The sequence below is a fragment of the Haemorhous mexicanus genome, chromosome 16 (assembly GCF_027477595.1).
Source record: "Haemorhous mexicanus isolate bHaeMex1 chromosome 16, bHaeMex1.pri, whole genome shotgun sequence".
Taxonomy (NCBI): domain Eukaryota; kingdom Metazoa; phylum Chordata; class Aves; order Passeriformes; family Fringillidae; genus Haemorhous; species Haemorhous mexicanus.
Genome location: NC_082356.1, coordinates 17,164,943 through 17,183,744, shown reverse-complemented (window position 1 = coordinate 17,183,744; position 18,802 = coordinate 17,164,943). Strand labels below are relative to the sequence as shown.

General features: G+C 64.7%; 1 protein-coding gene across 1 annotated transcript in view; it reads right to left on the bottom strand.

The window, feature by feature from the left end:
* LOC132335013 (liprin-alpha-3-like) overlaps window positions 1-17,455 on the bottom strand; it is an 18,042-nt gene extending 587 nt beyond the window's left edge. The window contains exons 1-15 of the mRNA XM_059861134.1: window positions 17,293-17,455; window positions 13,276-13,328; window positions 13,124-13,184; window positions 12,970-13,020; window positions 12,815-12,865; window positions 12,537-12,556; window positions 12,153-12,422; window positions 8,298-8,399; window positions 6,608-6,772; window positions 5,290-5,364; window positions 4,513-4,587; window positions 3,723-3,869; window positions 2,046-2,192; window positions 745-809; window positions 331-463 (exon numbers count right to left, since the gene is read on the bottom strand). Coding sequence (XP_059717117.1) covers window positions 331-463; window positions 745-809; window positions 2,046-2,192; window positions 3,723-3,869; window positions 4,513-4,587; window positions 5,290-5,364; window positions 6,608-6,772; window positions 8,298-8,399; window positions 12,153-12,422; window positions 12,537-12,556; window positions 12,815-12,865; window positions 12,970-13,020; window positions 13,124-13,184; window positions 13,276-13,328; window positions 17,293-17,455 — 1,578 coding nt within the window. The remainder of the gene's footprint in view (window positions 1-330; window positions 464-744; window positions 810-2,045; window positions 2,193-3,722; window positions 3,870-4,512; window positions 4,588-5,289; window positions 5,365-6,607; window positions 6,773-8,297; window positions 8,400-12,152; window positions 12,423-12,536; window positions 12,557-12,814; window positions 12,866-12,969; window positions 13,021-13,123; window positions 13,185-13,275; window positions 13,329-17,292) is intronic.
* Between the last annotated feature and the right edge of the window lie 1,347 nt (window positions 17,456-18,802).

Below are 18,802 nucleotides of genomic sequence, written 5' to 3'. Positions count from 1 at the left end.
ACCCCCCCAAATCCCCCACAGACCCCCCAAATCCCCCCAGCCCCCCCCCCAGGACCCCCCAAACCCCCTCAGGACTCCCCCAGGACCCCCCCAAATCCTCCTCAGACCCTCCCAGCCCCCCCCCAGGACCCCCCCAAATCCCCCCAGCCCCCCCCATGACCCCCCCAAATCCTCCTCAGACCCTCCCAGCCCCCCCCAGGACCCCTCCAAATCCTCCTCAGACCCTCCCAGAACCCCCAGGACCCCCCCAAATGCCCCCAGCCCCCCCCAGGACCCCCCCAAATCCCCCCAGCCCCCCCCAGGACCCCCCCCAAATGCCCCCAGCCCCACCTTGGTGAGCGCCGCCACCCTCTGGGCCAGCTGGGCCTCGATCTCGGGCAGGGTCTCGGCCTTCTGCAGGGTCAGGGTCAGCTTGGCCTTGGCGTCCTCCAGCCACTCCTGCAGCTGCCGGCCCTTCTCCTCGCTCTGGGGACATTGGGGACATTGGGGACATTGGGGACATTGGGGACATCGGGGACATTGGGGACATTGGGGTCAGCTTGGCCTTGGCGTCCTCCAGCCACTCCTGCAGCTGCCGGCCCTTCTCCTCGCTCTGGGGACAGCGGGGACATCGGGGACATTGGGGACATTGGGGACATTGGGGACATTGGGGGGATCAGGGACATCGGGGGGATCAGGGACATCGGGGACATTGGGGACATTGGGGACATTGGGGACATTGGGGACATCGGGGACATTGGGGACATTGGGGTCAGCTTGGCCTTGGCGTCCTCCAGCCACTCCTGCAGCTGCCGGCCCTTCTCCTCGCTCTGGGGACAGCAGGGACATCGGGGACATTGGGGACATTGGGGACATTGGGGACATTGGGGGCATTGGGGACATCGGGGACATCGGGGACATTGGGGGCATTGGGGACATTGGGGACATCAGGGACATCGGGGACATTGGGGACATCGGGGACATCAGGGGGTCAGGGACATTGGGGTCGTTGGGGGTGTTGGGGGATTGGGGACATTTGGGGACATTTGGGGGGGACATCGGGTGAAGGACAAGGATGGGGGGGGAACACAACATCATCCATGGGGACACCCAGGTGTGTCCAGGTGTGTCCCCAGGTGTCCCCAGGTGTGCCCAGGTGTGCCCAGGTGTGCCCAGGTGTGCCCCCAGGTGTGTCCCCAGGTGTCCCCAGGTGTGTCCCCAGGTGTGCCCAGGTGTGTCCCCAGGTGTCCCCAGGTGTCCCCAGGTGTGCCCAGGTGTGCCCAGGTGTGTCCCCAGGTGTGCCCCCAGGTGTACCCCAGGTGTGCCCAGGTGTGCCCAGGTGTGCCCAGGTGTCCCCAGGTGTGCCCAGGTGTGCCCAGGTGTGCCCAGGTGTGTCCCCAGGTGTGCCCAGGTGTGCCCAGGTGTGCCCAGGTGTGTCCCCAGGTGTGCCCAGGTGTGTCACCTGTCTGTAGAGGCTCTCCTTGCTGGCCAGCTCGTTCTCCAGGTGTATCCCAGGTGTATCCCAGGTGTGTCCCATGTACCCCAGGTGTGTCCCCAGGTGTGTCCCCAGGTGTGTCCCCAGGTGTGCCCAGGTGTGCCCAGGTGTGCCCAGGTGTGTCACCTGCTGGTAGAGGCTCTCCTTGCTGGCCAGCTCGTTCTCCAGGTGTGTCCCAGGTGTACCCCAGGTGTGTCCCCTCTATCCCAGGTGTATCCCATGTACCCCAGGTGTCCCCAGGTGTGTCCCCAGGTGTGCCCAGGTGTGCCCAGGTGTGTCCCCAGGTGTGCCCAGGTGTATCCCAGGTGTGTCCCCTCTATCCCAGGTGTACCCCATCAATCCCAGGTGTGCCCAGGTGTGCCCAGGTGTGTCCCCAGGTGTGCCCAGGTGTGCCCAGGTGTGTCACCTGTCTGTAGAGGCTCTCCTTGCTGGCCAGCTCGTTCTCCAGGTGTGTCCCAGGTGTACCCTAGGTGTGTCCCCTCTATCCCAGGTGTGCCCAGGTGTGCCCAGGTGTCCCCAGGTGTGCCCAGGTGTGTCCCCAGGTGTGCCCAGGTGTGCCCAGGTGTGTCACCTGTCGGTAGAGGCTCTCCTTGCTGGCCAGCTCGTTCTCCAGGCGGTCGTTGGCGTCGTGCAGCGAGGTGGCCTCGCGCTGCGCGCTCAGGTAGCGCCGCTCCAGCGTCGTGATGCGCTCCTCCATGTCCTCGCGCTGCGCCAGCGCCTGGGGACAGTGTTGGGGACATTTGGGGACACTGGGGACACTGAGGGGACATTGGGGACAGCGGGGACATTGGGGACATTGAGGGGATTGGGGACAGTGGGGACACTGAGGGGACATTGGGGACATTGGGGACACTGCAGTGTCATGATGCGCTCCTCCATGTCCTCGCGCTGCGCCAGCGCCTGGGGGGACATTTGGGGACATTTGGGGACATTGGGGACACTGAGGGGACATTGGGGACAGTGGGGACATTGGGGACATTGGGGACACTGAGGGGACATTGGGGACACTGAGGGGACATTGGGGACATTGGGGACACTGAGGGGACATTGGGGACACTGAGGGGACATTGGGGACATTGGGGACATTGGGGACACTGAGGGGACATTGGGGACATTGGGGACATTGGGGACATTGGGGACACTGAGGGGACATTGGGGACATTGGGGACATTGGGGACACTGAGGGGATTGGGGGGATTGGGGACACTGAGGGGACATTGGGGACATTGGGGACACTGCAGCGTCGTGATGCGCTCCTCCATGTCCTCGCGCTGCGCCAGCGCCTGGGGACATTTGGGGACATTGGGGACAGTGGGGACACTGAGGGGACATTGGGGACAGTGGGGACATTGGGGACATTGGGGACAGTGGGGGGGTTGGGGACACTGGGGACATTGGGGACATTGGGGACACTGGGGGGATTGGAGGATTGGGGACATTGGGGACAGTGGGGACACTGAGGGGACATTGGGGACAGTGGGGACATTGGGGACACTGGGGGGATTGGAGGATTGGGGACATTGGGGACATTGGGGACATTGGAAACATTGGGGACATTGGGGATATTGGGGACATTGGGGACAGTGGGGACGGTTGGGGACAGCCATTCCATCCAGGTTTGAAGCCATTTTTGGCCATTTTGGGCCATTTTTAGCCATTTTTTCCCCGTTTTTTTCCCCGTTTTTTCCCATTTTCTCCCCATTTTCCCCTCTCTCACCTCCTTGAGGTCCCTCTGCAGCTTGGCCCCCGCCTCGTGGGCCTGGACCAGCTCTGAATTTGGGCCATTTCCCCATTTTTGGCCATTTTGGGCCATTTTTAGCCATTTTTAGCCATTTTTTCCCCGTTTTTTCCCGTTTTTTCCCGTTTTTCCCCGTTTTCTCCCCATTTTCCCCTCTCTCACCTCCTTGAGGTCCCTCTGCAGTTTGGCCCCTGCCTCGTGGGCCTGGACCAGCTCCGAATTTGGGCCATTTCCCCATTTTTGGCCATTTTTGGCCATTTTTTCCCCATTTTTTCCCGGTTTTTTCCCCGTTTTTCCCATTTTTTCCCATTTTCTCCCCATTTTCCCCTCTCTCACCTCCTTGAGGTCCCTCTGCAGTTTGGCCCCCGCCTCGTGGACCCGGGTAAGCTCCGAATTTGGGCCATTTTCCCCTTTTTTAGCCATTTTTGGCCATTTTTTCCCCATTTTTTCCCGTTTTTTCCCGTTTTTTCCCATTTTTTCCCATTTTCTCCCCATTTTCCCCTCTCTCACCTCCTTGAGGTCCCTCTGCAGTTTGGCCCCCGCCTCGTGGGCCCGGGCCAGCTCCCTCTGGGCCGCGCTGGCCTCGTCCTGCAGCCGGCCCAGCTGGCGGCACAGGGCGGCCACGCGCTGCCGGCCCAGCGACGCCTCCAGCTCCGCCTGGGGGGACACGGCGACCTCTGACCCCTGACCTCTGACCTCTGACCTCTGACACCCCCCCCACCCCCACCTCCGGGACGCCTCTGACCCCACCAGGACCCCTCACCCCTGACCCCGGCCCAGCGGCGCCTCCAGCTCCGCCTGAGGGGACATGGTGACCTCTGACCCCTGACCTCTGGCCCCTGACCTCTGACCTCTGACCCCCCCAGGACCCCTGACCTCACCACTGTCCCCATACTGTGCTGTCCCCCCCAGTGTCCCCCTTGACCCCCCCCCCACTGTCCCCTCACCGCGCTGTCCACTTCCGTGACCCCTGACCCCCCCAGTGACCCCTGTCCCTCCTGGTGTCCCCCCTGGTGTCCCCCCCAGTGATCCCCCCATGACCTCTGAACCCCCCTGTGACCCCTGACCCCCCAGTGTCCCCGCTGTCCCCTCACCACGCTGTCCCCCCTGGTGTCCCTCACGTGACCCCTGACCCCCCCAGTGTCCCCGCTGTCCCCTCACCGCGCTGTCCCCATTGATGACCCCTGACCCCCCCGTGACCCCTGACCCCCCATTGTCCCCACTGTTCCCTCACAGTGCTGTCCCCCCCAGTGTCCCCCCCGTGACCCCTGACCCCCCGGTGTCCCCGCTGTCCCCTCACCGCGCTGTCCCCGTCGGTGGCCGCGTCCTCCAGGCCCGAGCGGCGCCGGGACAGCTGCTCCCGGAGGGACAGCGACTGTGGGGACAGGGACAGGGACAGTGTCACCTCAGGGACAGGGACAGGGACAGCGACTGTGGGGACATGGGGACAGGGACAGTGTCACCTCAGGGACAGGGACAGTGTCACTTCAGGGACATGGGGACAGGGACAGGGACAGGGACAGTGTCACCTCTGGGACAGGGACAGGGACAGGGACAGGGACAGTGTCACCTCTAGGACAGGGACAGGGACAGGGACAGGAACAGGGACAGGGACAGGGACAGGAACAGGGACAGGGACAGGGACAGGGACAGGGACAGTGTCACCTCAGGGACAGTGTCACCTCAGGGACAGGGACAGGGACAGGGACACCTCAGGGACAGGGACAGTGTCACCTCAGGGACATGGGGACAGGGACAGGGACAGTGTCACCTCAGGGACATGGGGACAGTGTCACCTCAGGGACAGGGACAGGGACAGGGACATGGGGACAGTGTCACCTCAGGGACATGGGGACAGTGTCACCTCAGGGACAGGGACAGGGACAGGGACAGGGACAGGGACAGGGGACATGGGGACAGTGTCACCTTAGGGACAGGGACAGTGTCACCCCCAGGGGACACAGGGACATGGGCACAGATGTCACCCCTGGCACCACCCACGGGGACACCTCAGTGTCACCACCCTGATGTCACCACCCCCGGTGTCACCTCCCCCGGTGTCCCCTGCTGTCCCCACCTCCTGGTTGGACACCTCCAGCTCCTCCTCGAGGACGGCCACGCGCTCCAGGGCCACCCGCAGCCGCTCCCGCACCTGGGGGACACCGGGGGTGACATCGAGGTGACACCAGGGGGACACCGGGGGGACACCGGGGGGACACTGGGGGGACACCAGAACCCCCCCAAGGATGTCCCCAGAGCCACCAGACCCCCCCTGAGATGTCCCCAGAGCCACCCGTGTGACCCCAAAGTCCCCTGAGACCCCAAGGGACACTTGAGGGCCACCAGGTGCCACCAGGTGTGACCAGGTCACCCCGGAACCCCCTGAGACCCCCCCAGGGACCCCCCAAGGGACCCCCCAGGTCACCCCAAAACCCCCCTGAGACCCCTCCAGGTCCCCCCAGGTGTCACCTGGACATCCCAGAACGCCCTTGGGGACACCCTTGGGGACTTCCAGGTGCCACCAGGTCACCTTGAACCCCCCCCAAAACCCCCAAAATCCCCCCAAACCCCCCAGGGACCCCCAAAACCCGCCCAGGACCCCCCAGGACCCCCGCAAAACCCCCCCAGGATCTCCCAGGACCCCCCAGGACCCCCCAAGGACCCCCAGGTCAGCCCAGAACCCTCCTGAGATCCCTTCAGGTCCCACCAGAACCCCCCAAAACCCCCCAGGGACACCACAAGACCCCCAAAAACTCCTCAAGGACCCCCCCAAACAACCCCAAAGACCCCCAAGACCCCCCAGGACCCCCCAGGACCCCCCAGGACCCCCCCAAGGACCCCCAAGTCAACCCAGAACCCTCCTGAGATCCCTTCAGGTCCCACCAGAACCCCCCAAAACCGCCCAGGGACACCCCAGGACCCCCCAAAACACCCTCAGGACTCCCCCCAAAGACCCCCAGAACCCCCCCAAAGAGCCCCAGGACCCCCCAGGGACCCCCCAGGACCCCCCAAGGACCCCCAGGTCACCCCAGAACCCTCCTGAGATCCCTTCAGGTCCCACCAGGTCACTTTAAACCCCCCAAAACCCCCTCAGACCTCCCAGGGACACCACAAGACCCCCCAAAAACTCCTCAAGGACCCCCCAGAAACCCCCCCAGGACCCCCAAAACTCCCCAGGACCCCCCAGGACCCCCCCAAGGACCCCCAGGTCAACCCAGAACCCTCCTGAGATCCCTTCAGGTCCCACCAGAGCCCCCCAAAACCCCCCAGGGACACCCCAGGACCCCCCAAAACACCCCCCAGGACCCCCCCCAAAGACCCCCAGGACCCCCCTGGACCCCCAGGACCCCCTCAAAGACCCCCAGGACCCCCCAGGACCCCCAGGACCCCCCAACCTTCTCGTCCAGGGCCTTGTGGTGCTCGAAGAGCGACTTGAGGGCCTTGAGCACCTCGACCTCGGAGGAGACCCCGGCCGGGGACTGCGCCTGGCGCTTGACCACGGTCATGCGGAGAGAGCGCTCGTGGCGCGACACCAGGTGCTCCAGGTGCTCCAGCAGCAGCTGGGGACAGCGTTGGGGACATTGGGGACTTTGGGGACATCGGGGACATCGGGGACATCAGGGACATTGGGGACATTGAGGGGTTGGGGGCGTTGGGGACATCGGGGACACCACGGTCATGCGGAGAGAGCGCTCGTGGCGTGACACCAGGTGCTCCAGGTGCTCCAGCAGCAGCTGGGGACAGCATTGGGGACATTGGGGACATTGGGGACATCGGGGACATCGGGGACATTGGGGACATTGGGGGGATTGGGGACATTGGGGACATTGATGGGTTGGGGGGATTGGGGACATTGGGGACACCACAGTCATGCGGAGAGAGCGCTCGTGGCGCGACACCAGGTGCTCCAGGTGCTCCAGCAGCAGCTGGGGACAGCGGGGACATCAGTGGGGACATTGGGGACATCGGGGACATTGGGGACATTGGGGACATCAGGGACATTGGGGACATTGAGGGGTTGGGGGCGTTGGGGACATCGGGGACACCACGGTCATGCGGAGAGAGCGCTCGTGGCGTGACACCAGGTGCTCCAGGTGCTCCAGCAGCAGCTGGGGACAGCGTTGGGGACACTGGGGACATTGGGGACCTCTGGGGGATTGGGGGCACTGGGGGGATTTGGGGTCATCGGGGTCCTTGGGGACCTTGGGGACTTTGGGGGGATTGGGGGGATTGGGGACACTGAGGGAACTGGGGACCTTGGGGACATCAGGGACATCGGGGACATTGGGGGGGGATCAGGGACATCAGGGGGGTTGGGGATGTTAGGGACGTTGGGGACATTCAGGGACATGGGGGACCTCGGGGGTGTTGGGGGCATTGGGGACACTGGGGCCATCACTGGGGACATTGGGGACACTGGGGGCATTGGGGACACTGGGGCCATCACTGGGGACATTGGGGACACTGGGGGCATTGGGGACACTGGGGCCATCACTGGGGACATTGGGGACACTGGGGCCATCACTGGGGACATTGGGGACACTGGGGCCATCACTGGGGACATTGGGGGCATTGGGGACACTGGGGACATTGGGGGCATGGGGGGCATTGGGGACACTGGGGCCATCACTGGGGACATTGGGGACACTGGGGCCATCACTGGGGACATTGGGGGCATTGGGGACACTGGGGCCATCACTGGGGACATTGGGGACATTGGGGCCATCACTGGGGACATTGGGGACATTGGGGACATGGGGGGCATTGGGGACATTGGGGCCATCACTGGGGCCATCACTGGGGACATTGGGGACATTGGGGACACTGGGGCCATCACTGGGGACATTTGGGGACACTGGGGACATGGGGGACATTGGGAGCATTGGGGACACTGGGGCCATCACTGGGGACATTGGGGGCATTGGGGACACTGGGGCCATCACTGGGGACATTGGGGACATTGGGGACATGGGGGACATTGGGGGCATTGGGGACACTGGGGCCATCACTGGGGCCATCACTGGGGCCATCACTGGGGACACTGGGGACACGGGGACATGGGGCCAGGGCGGTGGCAGTGCTCACGCGGGTGTTGTTGCGCTCGGCCTTGAGCTCGGCGATCTCCTCCTCGCGCTCCAGGAGCTGCTCCCGGCACAGGTTCAGCTCCTTGGTCAGCGCCGCCAGCTCCTGGGGACACCGCGGGGACATGGGGACACTGGGGGGGTGGGGGACACCGCGGGGACATGGGGACACCGCGGGGACATCGGGGGGATTGGGGACATGGGGACACTGCGGGGACATCGGGGGGGTGGGGACACTGCGGGGACATGGGGACACTGGGGACATGGGGACACCGCGGGGACATCGGGGGGATTGGGGACATGGGGACACCGTGGGGACATCGGGGGGATTGGGGACATGGGGACACCGCGGGGACATCGGGGGGATTGGGGACATGGGGACACCGTGGGGACATCGGGGGGATTGGGGACATGGGGACACCGCGGGGACATCGGGGGGATTGGGGACATGGGGACACCGCGGGGACATGGGGACACTGGGGACATGGGGACACCGCGGGGACATGGGGACACTGGGGACATGGGGACACCGAGGGGACATCGGGGGGATTGGGGACATGGGGACACCGAGGGGACATGGGGACACTGGGGACATGGGGACACCGAGGGGACATGGGGACACCGAGGGGACATGGGGACACTGGGGACATGGGGACACCGAGGGGACATGGGGACAACTCGGGGACATGGGGACACCGTGGGGACATTGGGGGGGTGGGGACATCAGGGACAATGGGGACATCACTGGGGTGGGGGGTTTGGGGACATTGGGGATATTGGGGACACTGAGGACATTGGGGACATTGGGGACATGACTGGGGACACTGGGGACACTGGGGGGATTGAGGACATTGGGGACATTGGGGGGATGCAGGGACACGGGGACTCTCACACCTGGCCACACCTGACCTGCACTCACCTGCCCAGCCCTTGACCACACCTGCTTTAACCCCACCCCCAGCAGTGCCACACCTCATCTAGCCACACCCCCAGCAGTGCCACACCTCATCTAGCCACACCCCCAGCAGTGCCACACCTCATCTAGCCACACCCCCAGCAGTGCCACACCTCATTTAGCCACACCCCCAGCAGTGCCACACCTCATTTAGCCACACCCCCAGCACTGCCACACCTCATCTAGCCACACCCCCAGCACTGCCACACCTCATTTAGCCACACCCCCAACACTGCCACACCTCATCTAGCCACACCCCCAGCAGTGCCACACCTCATCTAGCCACACCCCCAGCAGTGCCACACCTCATTTAGCCCCGCCCCCAGCACTGCCACACCTCATTTAGCCACACCCCCAGCAGTGCCACACCTCATCTAGCCACACCCCCAGCAGTGCCACACCTCATCTAGCCACACCCCCAGCACTGCCACACCTCATTTAGCCACACCCCCAGCAGTGCCACACCTCATTTAGCCACACCCCCAGCAGTGCCACACCTGGTTTAACCCTGCCCCCAGGTGTGCCACACCTGCTTTAACCCCATCCCTCCCTGAGCACACCTGGTTTAACCCCACCCCCAGCAGTGCCACACCTCAGCCACACCCTCATCATTGCCACACCTGGTTTAACCCCATCCCTCCCGGAGCACACCTGGTTTAACCCCTCCCACACCACACCTGGTTTAACCCCACCTTTAGTCACACCTCACCTGGTTTAACCCCTCCCACACCTGACCACACCTGCTTTAACCCCTCCCTGACCACACCTCGTTTATCCACACCACACCTGGTTTAACCCCATCCCTCCCGGAGCACACCTGGTTTAACCCCGCCCCCAGGTGTGCCACACCTGGTTTAACCCCACCTTTAGCCACACCACACCTGGTTTAACCCCTCCCACACCTGACCACACCTGGTTAACACCTCCCACACCACACCTGGTTTAACCCCTCCCACACCTGACCACACCTGGTTAACACCTCCCACACCACACCTGGTTTAACCCCTCCCACACCTGACCACACCTGGTTAACACCTCCCACACCACACCTGGTTTAACCCCTCCCACACCTGACCACACCTGGTTAACACCTCCCACACCACACCTGGTTTAATCTCACCCCTCACTGACCACACCTGGTTTATCCACACCACACCTGCTTTAACCCCTTCCAGCCCCAGGTGCCGCACCTGAGGCAGGGCGCAGTTGAGCTGGCGCAGCCGCAGGTGCGCCGTGTTCAGCCCCTCCCTGACCGCACCTGGCTTAACCCTTCCCCTCCCTGACCACACCTGCTTTAACCCCACCTTTATCCACACCACGCCTGCTTTAACCCCTCCCACACCACACCACACCTGGTTTGCCCCCCCAGGTGTCACACCTGCGGCAGGGCGCAGTTGAGCTGGCGCTGCAGCAGGTCCCTCTCGTGCGCCAGGTCGCGCAGCCACAGGTGCGCCGTGTTCAGCCCCTCCCTGACCACACCTGGTTTAACCCTTCCCCTCCCTGACCACACCTGGTTTATCCCCACCTTTAACCACACCACACCTGGTTTAATCCCTCCCACACCACACCTGGTTTAACCACACCCCCAGCAGTGCCACACCTGGCTTAACCACACCTTTAACCACACCCACACCTGGTTTAACCCCTCACAAACCACACCTGGTTTAACCCCACCTTTAACCACACCCACACCTGGTTTATCCACACCACACCTGCTTTAGCCCCTCCCACACCACACCCACACCACACCTGGTTTAACCCCACCTGGTTCAGTCACACCACACCTGCTTTAACCCCTCGAACACCACACCCACACCACACCTGGTTTAACCCCTCACAAACCACACCTGCTTTAACCCCACTTTTAACCACACCCACACCTGGTTTATCCACACCACACCTGCTTTAACCCCTCCCACACCCACACCCACACCACACCTGGTTTAACCCCACCTGGTTTAGTCACACCACACCTGGTTTAACCCCTCCCACACCCACACCCACACCACACCTGGTTTAACCCCACCTGGTTTAGTCACACCACACCTGGTTCATCCACACCACACCTGCTTTAACCCCACCTTTAACCACACCCACACCTGGTTTATCCACACCACACCTGCTTTAACCCCTCCCACACCCAGTTTAACCCCTCCCTGCCCCTTTGCCCCCCCAGGTGTCGCACCTGCGGCAGGGCGCAGTTGAGCTGGCGCTGCAGCAGGTCCCTCTCGTGCGCCAGGTCGCGCAGCCGCAGGTGCGCCGTGTTCAGCCCCTCCCTGGCCACACCTGGCTTAACCCTTCCCCTCCCTGGCCACACCTGGTTTATCCCCACCTTTAACCACACCACACCTGGTTTAACCCCTCCCACACCACACCTGGTTTAACCACACCCCCAGCAGTGCCACACCTGGCTTAACCACACCTTTAGCCACACCACACCTGGTTTAACCCCTCCCACACCACACCTGGTTTAACCCCTCCCACACCACACCTGGTTTAACCCCACCTGGTTTAGCCACACCACACCTGGTTTAACCCCTCACAAACCACACCTGCTTTAACCCCACCTTTAACCACACCCACACCTGGTTTATCCACACCACACCTGCTTTAACCCCTCCCACACCACACCCACACCACACCTGGTTTAACCCCACCTGGTTCATCCACACCACACCTGGTTCATCCACACCACACCTGCTTTAACCCCTCCCACACCCACACCCACACTACACCTGGTTTAACCCCACCTGGTTTATCCACACCACACCTGGTTCATCCACACACCTGCTTTAACCCCTCCCACACCACACCACACCTGGTTCATCCACACCACACCTGCTTTAACCCCTCCCACACCCAGTTTAACCCCTCCCCGCCCCTTTGCCCCCCCAGGTGTCGCACCTGCGGCAGGGCGCAGTTGAGCTGGCGCTGCAGCAGGTCCCTCTCGTGCGCCAGGTCGCGCAGCCGCAGGTGCGCCGTGTTCAGCCCCTCCTGCGTGTCCCGCAGCGTCTCCAGCAGCCGCTCGCGCTCCCGCAGCATCTGCACCATCAGCTGCTCCAGCCCCGGCTCCTCGGCCGCACCTGAGCCCCGCCGCGGGTCCTCGCTGATGGTGGGCAGCACCTCGCACATCATCCTGCACACCTGGGCGCACCTGGGCGCACCTGGGCACACCTGGGGGGACACGGAGTGGGGGAGAGATCAGGGACTGATTCAAGAGGGGGTTCTTGGGGGTCCTGGCTGATGGTGGGCAGCACCTCGCACATCATCCTGCACACCTGGACGCACCTGGGCGCACCTGGGCACACCTGGGGGGACACGGAGTGGGGGAGAGATCAGGGACTGATTCAAGAGTGGGTTCTTGGGGGGTCCCGAACCACTTTGGGGGTCCTGGCTGGTGGTGGGCAGCACCTGGCACATCATCCTGCACACCTGGGCGCACCTGGGTGCACCTGGGCACACCTGGGGGGACACGGAGTGGGAGGGATGTGAGTGGGTGTTCTGAGACTGAACCATCTTGGGGGTCCTGAACCACTCTGGGGGTCCTGGCTGGTGGTGGGCAGCACCTGGCACATCATCCTGCACACCTGCGCGCACCTGGGCGCACCTGGGCACACCTGGGGGGACACGGAGTGGGAGGGAGGTGAGCAGCTGATTGGACCATGTCCCATCCTGAGGGTCCTGAACCACTCTGGGGGTCCTGGCTGATGGTGGGCAGCACCTGGCACATCATCCTGCACACCTGGGTGCACCTGGGCACACCTGGGCACACCTGGGGGGACACGGAGTGGGGGAGAGATCAGGGACTGATTCAAGAGAGGGTTCTTGGGGGGTCCTGAACCACTTTGGGGGTCCTGGCTGGTGGTGGGCAGCACCTCGCACATCATCCTGCACACCTGCGTGCACCTGGGCGCACCTGGGCGCACCTGGGCACACCTGGGGGGACACGGAGTGGGGGAGAGATCAGGGACTGATTCAAGAGTGGGCTCTTTGGGGGTCCTGAACCACTCTGGGGGTCCTGGCTGACGGTGGGCAGCACCTCGCACATCATCCTGCACACCTGCGCGCACCTGGGCACACCTGGGGGGACACGGAGTGGGGGAGAGATCAGGGACTGATTCAAGAGGGGGTTCTTGGGGGGTCCTGGTCTATCCTGAGGGTCCTGGCTGGTGGTGGGCAGCACCTGGCACATCATCCTGCACACCTGGGCGCACCTGGGCACACCTGGGTACACCTGAGGGGACACAGAGTGGGAGGGATGTGAGTGGGTGTTCTGAGACTGAACCATCTTGGGGGTCCTGAACCACTTTGGGGGTCCTGGCTGACGGTGGGCAGCACCTGGCACATCATTCTGCACACCTGGGCGCACCTGGGCGCACCTGGGCACACCTGGGCGCACCTGGGTGAGGGGATATGGGGTCAGTACCCAGCACTGCTCCCCTCCTGATCCATCCTGGGGGTCCTGACCCCACTCTGGGGGGTCAGCAGTGCCTCACACCTTGTCCTGGGCAGACCTGGGCACACCTGGGCACACCTGGGGACACCCGGACATGGGGGATATGGGGTCAGTATCCAGCACTGCTTCAGCCCTGACACATTTTGGGGGTCCCAAGACCCCCTTGGGGCCCTGGCTGGGGGTGGGCAGCACCTTCCACATTGTCCTGGGCACACCTGGGCACACCTGGGCACACCTGGGCACACCTGGGCACACCTGGGCACTGGGGGGTGCAATGGGATGCAGGGGGGTACTGGGGGGCACTGGGATGAAATGGGGGCACTGGGGGCACTGGGGGCACTGGGGGGCACTGGGGGGTAGTGGGGGGGCACTGGGGGGTACTGGGGGCACTGGGGGGTACTGGGGGTACTGGGGGCACTGGGGGGTCTGGGGGCACTGGGGGGGCACTGGGGGTACTGGGGGGTCTGGGGGCACTGGGGGGGCACTGGGGGTACTGGGGGGCACTGGGGGCGCTGGGGGCACTGGGGGGCACTGGGGGGTACTGGGGGGTACTGGGGGGTCTGGGGGCACTGGGGGCACTGGGGGTACTGGGGGGTACTGGGGGGTACTGGGGGGCACTGGGGGTACTGGGGGGCACTGGGGGGCACTGGGGGGTACTGGGGGGTACTGGGGGGTACTGGGGGGGTACTGGGGGCACTGGGGGGGCACTGGGGGGCACTGGGGGGTACTGGGGGGTACTGGGGGTACTGGGGGTACTGGGGGGTACTGGGGGTACTGGGGGGCACTGGGGGCACTGGGGGGTACTGGGGGTACTGGGGGCACTGGGGGCACTGGGGGGCACTGGGGGGCACTGGGGGCACTGGGGGGGTACTGGGGGGTACTGGGGGGTACTGGGGGGTACTGGGGGTACTGGGGGGTACTGGGGGGGTACTGGGGGGTACTGGGGGGTACTGGGGGGTACTGGGGGTACTGGGGGGGCACTGGGGGGCACTGGGGGGTACTGGGGGGTACTGGGGGGGTACTGGGGGTACTGGAGGTACTGGGGGGGTACTGGGGGTACTGGGGGTACTGGGGGTACTGGGGGTACTGGGGGTACTGGGGGGGGTACTGGGGGTACTGGGGGTACTGGGGGTACTGGGGGTACTGGGGGTACTGGGGGCGTTGGGGGTACTGGGGGGGTACTGGGGGCACTGGGGGGGTACTGGGGGGTACTGGGGGGCACTGGAGGTACTGGGGGTACTGGGGGGGTACTGGGGGGCACTGGGGGCACTGGGGGGTACTGGGGGTACTGGGGAGCACTGGGGGCACTGGGGGGTACTGGGGAGCACTGGGGGCACTGGGGGTACTGGGGGGTACTGGGGGGTACTGGGGGCACTGGGGGGCACTGGGGGGTACTGGGGGGGTACTGGGGGGTACTGGGGGCACTGGGGGGTACTGGGGGGTACTGGGGGCACTGGGGGGTACTGGGGGGTACTGGGGGGGTACTGGGGGGCACTGGGATGAAATGCGGGGCACTGGGGATGGGATGGGTTTGGGATGGGTGTGCAGAGTTTGGGATTAGGATGGGGGGGTTTGGGATTGGGGTGGGGGGGTTTGGGTTTGGGGTGGGGGGGTTTGGGATTGGGGTGGGGGGGTTGGGGGTGGGGGTGGCGGGGCCAGGATTGGGATGGGGGTGGGGGTTTGGGTTTGGAATGGGGGGTTTGGGATGGGGGGTTTTGGGATGAGGATGGGGGGTTTGGGATGGGGATGGGGGGTTTGGGATGGGGGGTTTGGGTTTGGGATGGGGGTGAGGTTTGGGATGAGAGTGTGGAGTTTGGGATGGGGATGGGGGGTTTGGGATGGGGGTTTTGGGATGGGGATGGGGGGTTTGGGTTTGGGATGGGGGTGAGGTTTGGGATGAGAGTGTGGAGTTTGGGATGGGGATGGGGGGTCTGGGATGGGGGCTTTGGGATGGGGGGTTGGGGGGGTTTGGGTTTGGAATGGGGACGGGAGGTTTGGGATGGGGATGGGGGGTTTGGGATGGGGGGTTGGGGGTGGGGGTGTGGAGTTTGGGATGGGGGGTTTGGGATGGGGGGTTGGGAGTGGGGGGGTTGGGGGTGGGGGTGGCGGGGCCAGGATTGGGATGGGGATGCCGGAGGTAGAATGGAGACACCGGGAATGGGATGGGGATGGGATCGGGATGGGGATGGGGATGGGATGGGGATGGGATGGGGATGGGGATGGGATGGGGATGGGGTTTGGGTTTGGGATGGGATGGGGATGGGGATGGGATGGGGATGGGATGGGGATGGGATGGGGATGGGATGGGGATGGGGTTTGGGTTTGGGATGGGATGGGGATGGGGATGGGATGGGGATGGGATGGGGATGGGGTTTGGGTTTGGGATGGGGATGGGATGGGGGTGGCAGGATTGGGATGGGTATGCCAGAGGTAGAATGGAGACACCGGGAATGGGATGGGGATGGGATCGGGATGGGGATGGGATGGGGATGGGGTTTGGGTTTGGGATGGGATGGGGATGGGGATGGGATGGGGATGGGATGGGGATGGGATGGGGATGGGATGGGGATGGGGTTTGGGTTTGGGATGGGATGGGATGGGATGGGATGGGGATGGGATGGGGATGGGGTTTGGGTTTGGGATGGGGATGGGATGGGGGTGGCAGGATTGGGATGGGTATGCCAGAGGTAGAATGGAGACACCGGGAATGGGATGGGGATGGGATCGGGATGGGGATGGCGGGGCCGGGCCCGGGGATGGGATGGGGATGGGGATGGGGTTTGGGATGCGGATGGGATCGGGATGGGGATGGCAGGGCCGGGCCCGGGGATGGGATGGGGATGCGGGACGTGGATGCCGGAGGTGGGATGGGGATGGCGGATTTGGGATGCGGATTTGGGATTTGGCAGGCGGGTGGCGAGGCAGCGATAGGATCGGGATGCGGATGCCGGATTCAGGATGGGATCGGGATGGGGACTCCGGATTCGGGATGCGGATTTGGGATTCGGGATGGCGATGCCGGGATTGGGATGCGGCTCCTGAGGCAGGGATGGGATGGGGATGCGGATTTGGGATTCGGGATGCGGATTTGGGATTCGGGATGCGGATTTGGGATTCGGGATGCGGATTTGGGATTCGGGATGTGGATTTGGGATTCGGGATGCGGCTCCCGGGGCCGGGATGGGATCGGGATGGAGATGCCGGGATCGCGATGCGGATGCCAGAGCTGGGATGCGGGTTTGGGATTCGCGATGCGGATTTGGGATTCGGGATGCGGCGGCGGGCGGCGGGCCGGGGGTCCCGGGGGTTGGTTCCGGGGGGGCCCCTCGGGCCCTGCTCCTACCTGGGCTCCGAGCGGCGCTGCGGCAGCTCCGGCGGAGGGAGGCGGCCCGGCGGGGAGGGGGGGCCCCGGGGGGGGTCGCTGCCGGTCGCCCCCGCACCCGTTCAGGCCCCCAGCGCGCCCCGGGCCCGCCCGAGCCCCGCGGCCGCCGCCCGCCCCCCCCCCCGGGTACCGACCCCCCCCCGGCCGGCCTCGCAAAACGCTGCGCGGGCCCTTTAAGAGCGGCGCTGATTGACGGCGCCGCCGACCAATGGGAGCGCGCCCCGGGGCGCCGGCGGCGCGCTGGCCCCGCCCCCGCGGCTGGTGGGAGGGAGGGGCGTGGCCGCAGAGCGAGGGGCCAATGGGAGCGCGCGGGGGGCGGGGCCGCGGCGGGGTGATGTCATCGGGCGGGGGCGGGGGCGAGGGGCGCATGCGCGTTGCCATGGAGACGGCCCCGCCCCGCGTTGCCATGGGGATGGACCATTTTCCCCCCCGTCCCTCCCCCCCAATCCTGTGCGTCGCCATGGCAACGGGATGAAGCGCGTTGCCATGGAAACCGGCCCGCGTTGCCATGGAGACGGGATGGAGTCCCCTTCATGGCGGTCACCATGGAGACGCAGCATCAGCCAGCCCCGTTGCCATGGAAACGGGACACCCTCCCCTTCACCGCGGTCACCAGGGACCACCTCCTCCAACCCCGTTGCCATGGAAACTGAACCCCCCCCATCCCTTGCGTTGCCATGGAAACCGCCCCTCCACCCTCCCGCCCTTCTGTTGCCATGGAGACGCGACTCCGCCCCCTCCCCGGTTGCCATGACGACGGGCCCTCCCCCTCCATGCGCGTTGCCATGGAAACAGGAGCTAGGATTCCTCCCCCCCCCCCGGTTGCCATGGAGACGGGATCCCCTCCCCACCTGCATCCCCGTTTCCATGGATACCGACCCCTCCCACCTCCCGTTACCATGGCGACACCCCCCGCCCCGTTGCCATGGTTACCAACCCCCCCCCACCCCCCATTTCCCCTTTTCCACACCCAAAAAAAGGCACCTGGGCCCCTCCCTCTGCCCGGGGACGGTCACGTGACCCTCAGGTGACACCGAGGTGACAGCGGTGACACAGGTGACACTCAGGTGACACAGGTGACACAGGTAACCCCCCCCACAGGTGACACTGAGGTGACAGTGAGGTGACACAGGTGACAGGTGACACTGAGGTGAAACAGGTGACACAGGTGACCCCTCTCAGGTGACACAGGTAACACTCAGGTGACACAGGTGACAGACATGACCCCCCTCAGGTGACACTCAGGTAACACAGGTGACACTGAGGTGACCCAGGTGACACTCAGGTGACACAGGTGACAGTGAGGTGTCACAGGGTGACACAGTTGACATGGGTGACCCCCCCCCCCACAGGTGACCCCCCCCCCCCCCAGGTGACACAGGTGACCCAGGTGACACACAGGTGACCCAGGTGACACTCAGGTGACACAGGTGACACAGGTGACCCCCCTCAGGTGACACAGGTGACACTCAGGTGGCACACAGGTGACACAGGTGACCCCGTCAGGTGACACAGGTGACACAGGTGACCCCCCCCCTCAGGTGACACAGGTGACAGGTGAGACAGGTGACACGGGTGACCCCCCCCCCACAGGCGACACAGGTGACCCAGGTGACACACAGGTGACCCAGGTGACACTCAGGTGACACAGGTGACACAGGTGACACTCAGGTGACACAGGTGACACAGGTGACCCCCCTCAGGTGACACAGGTGA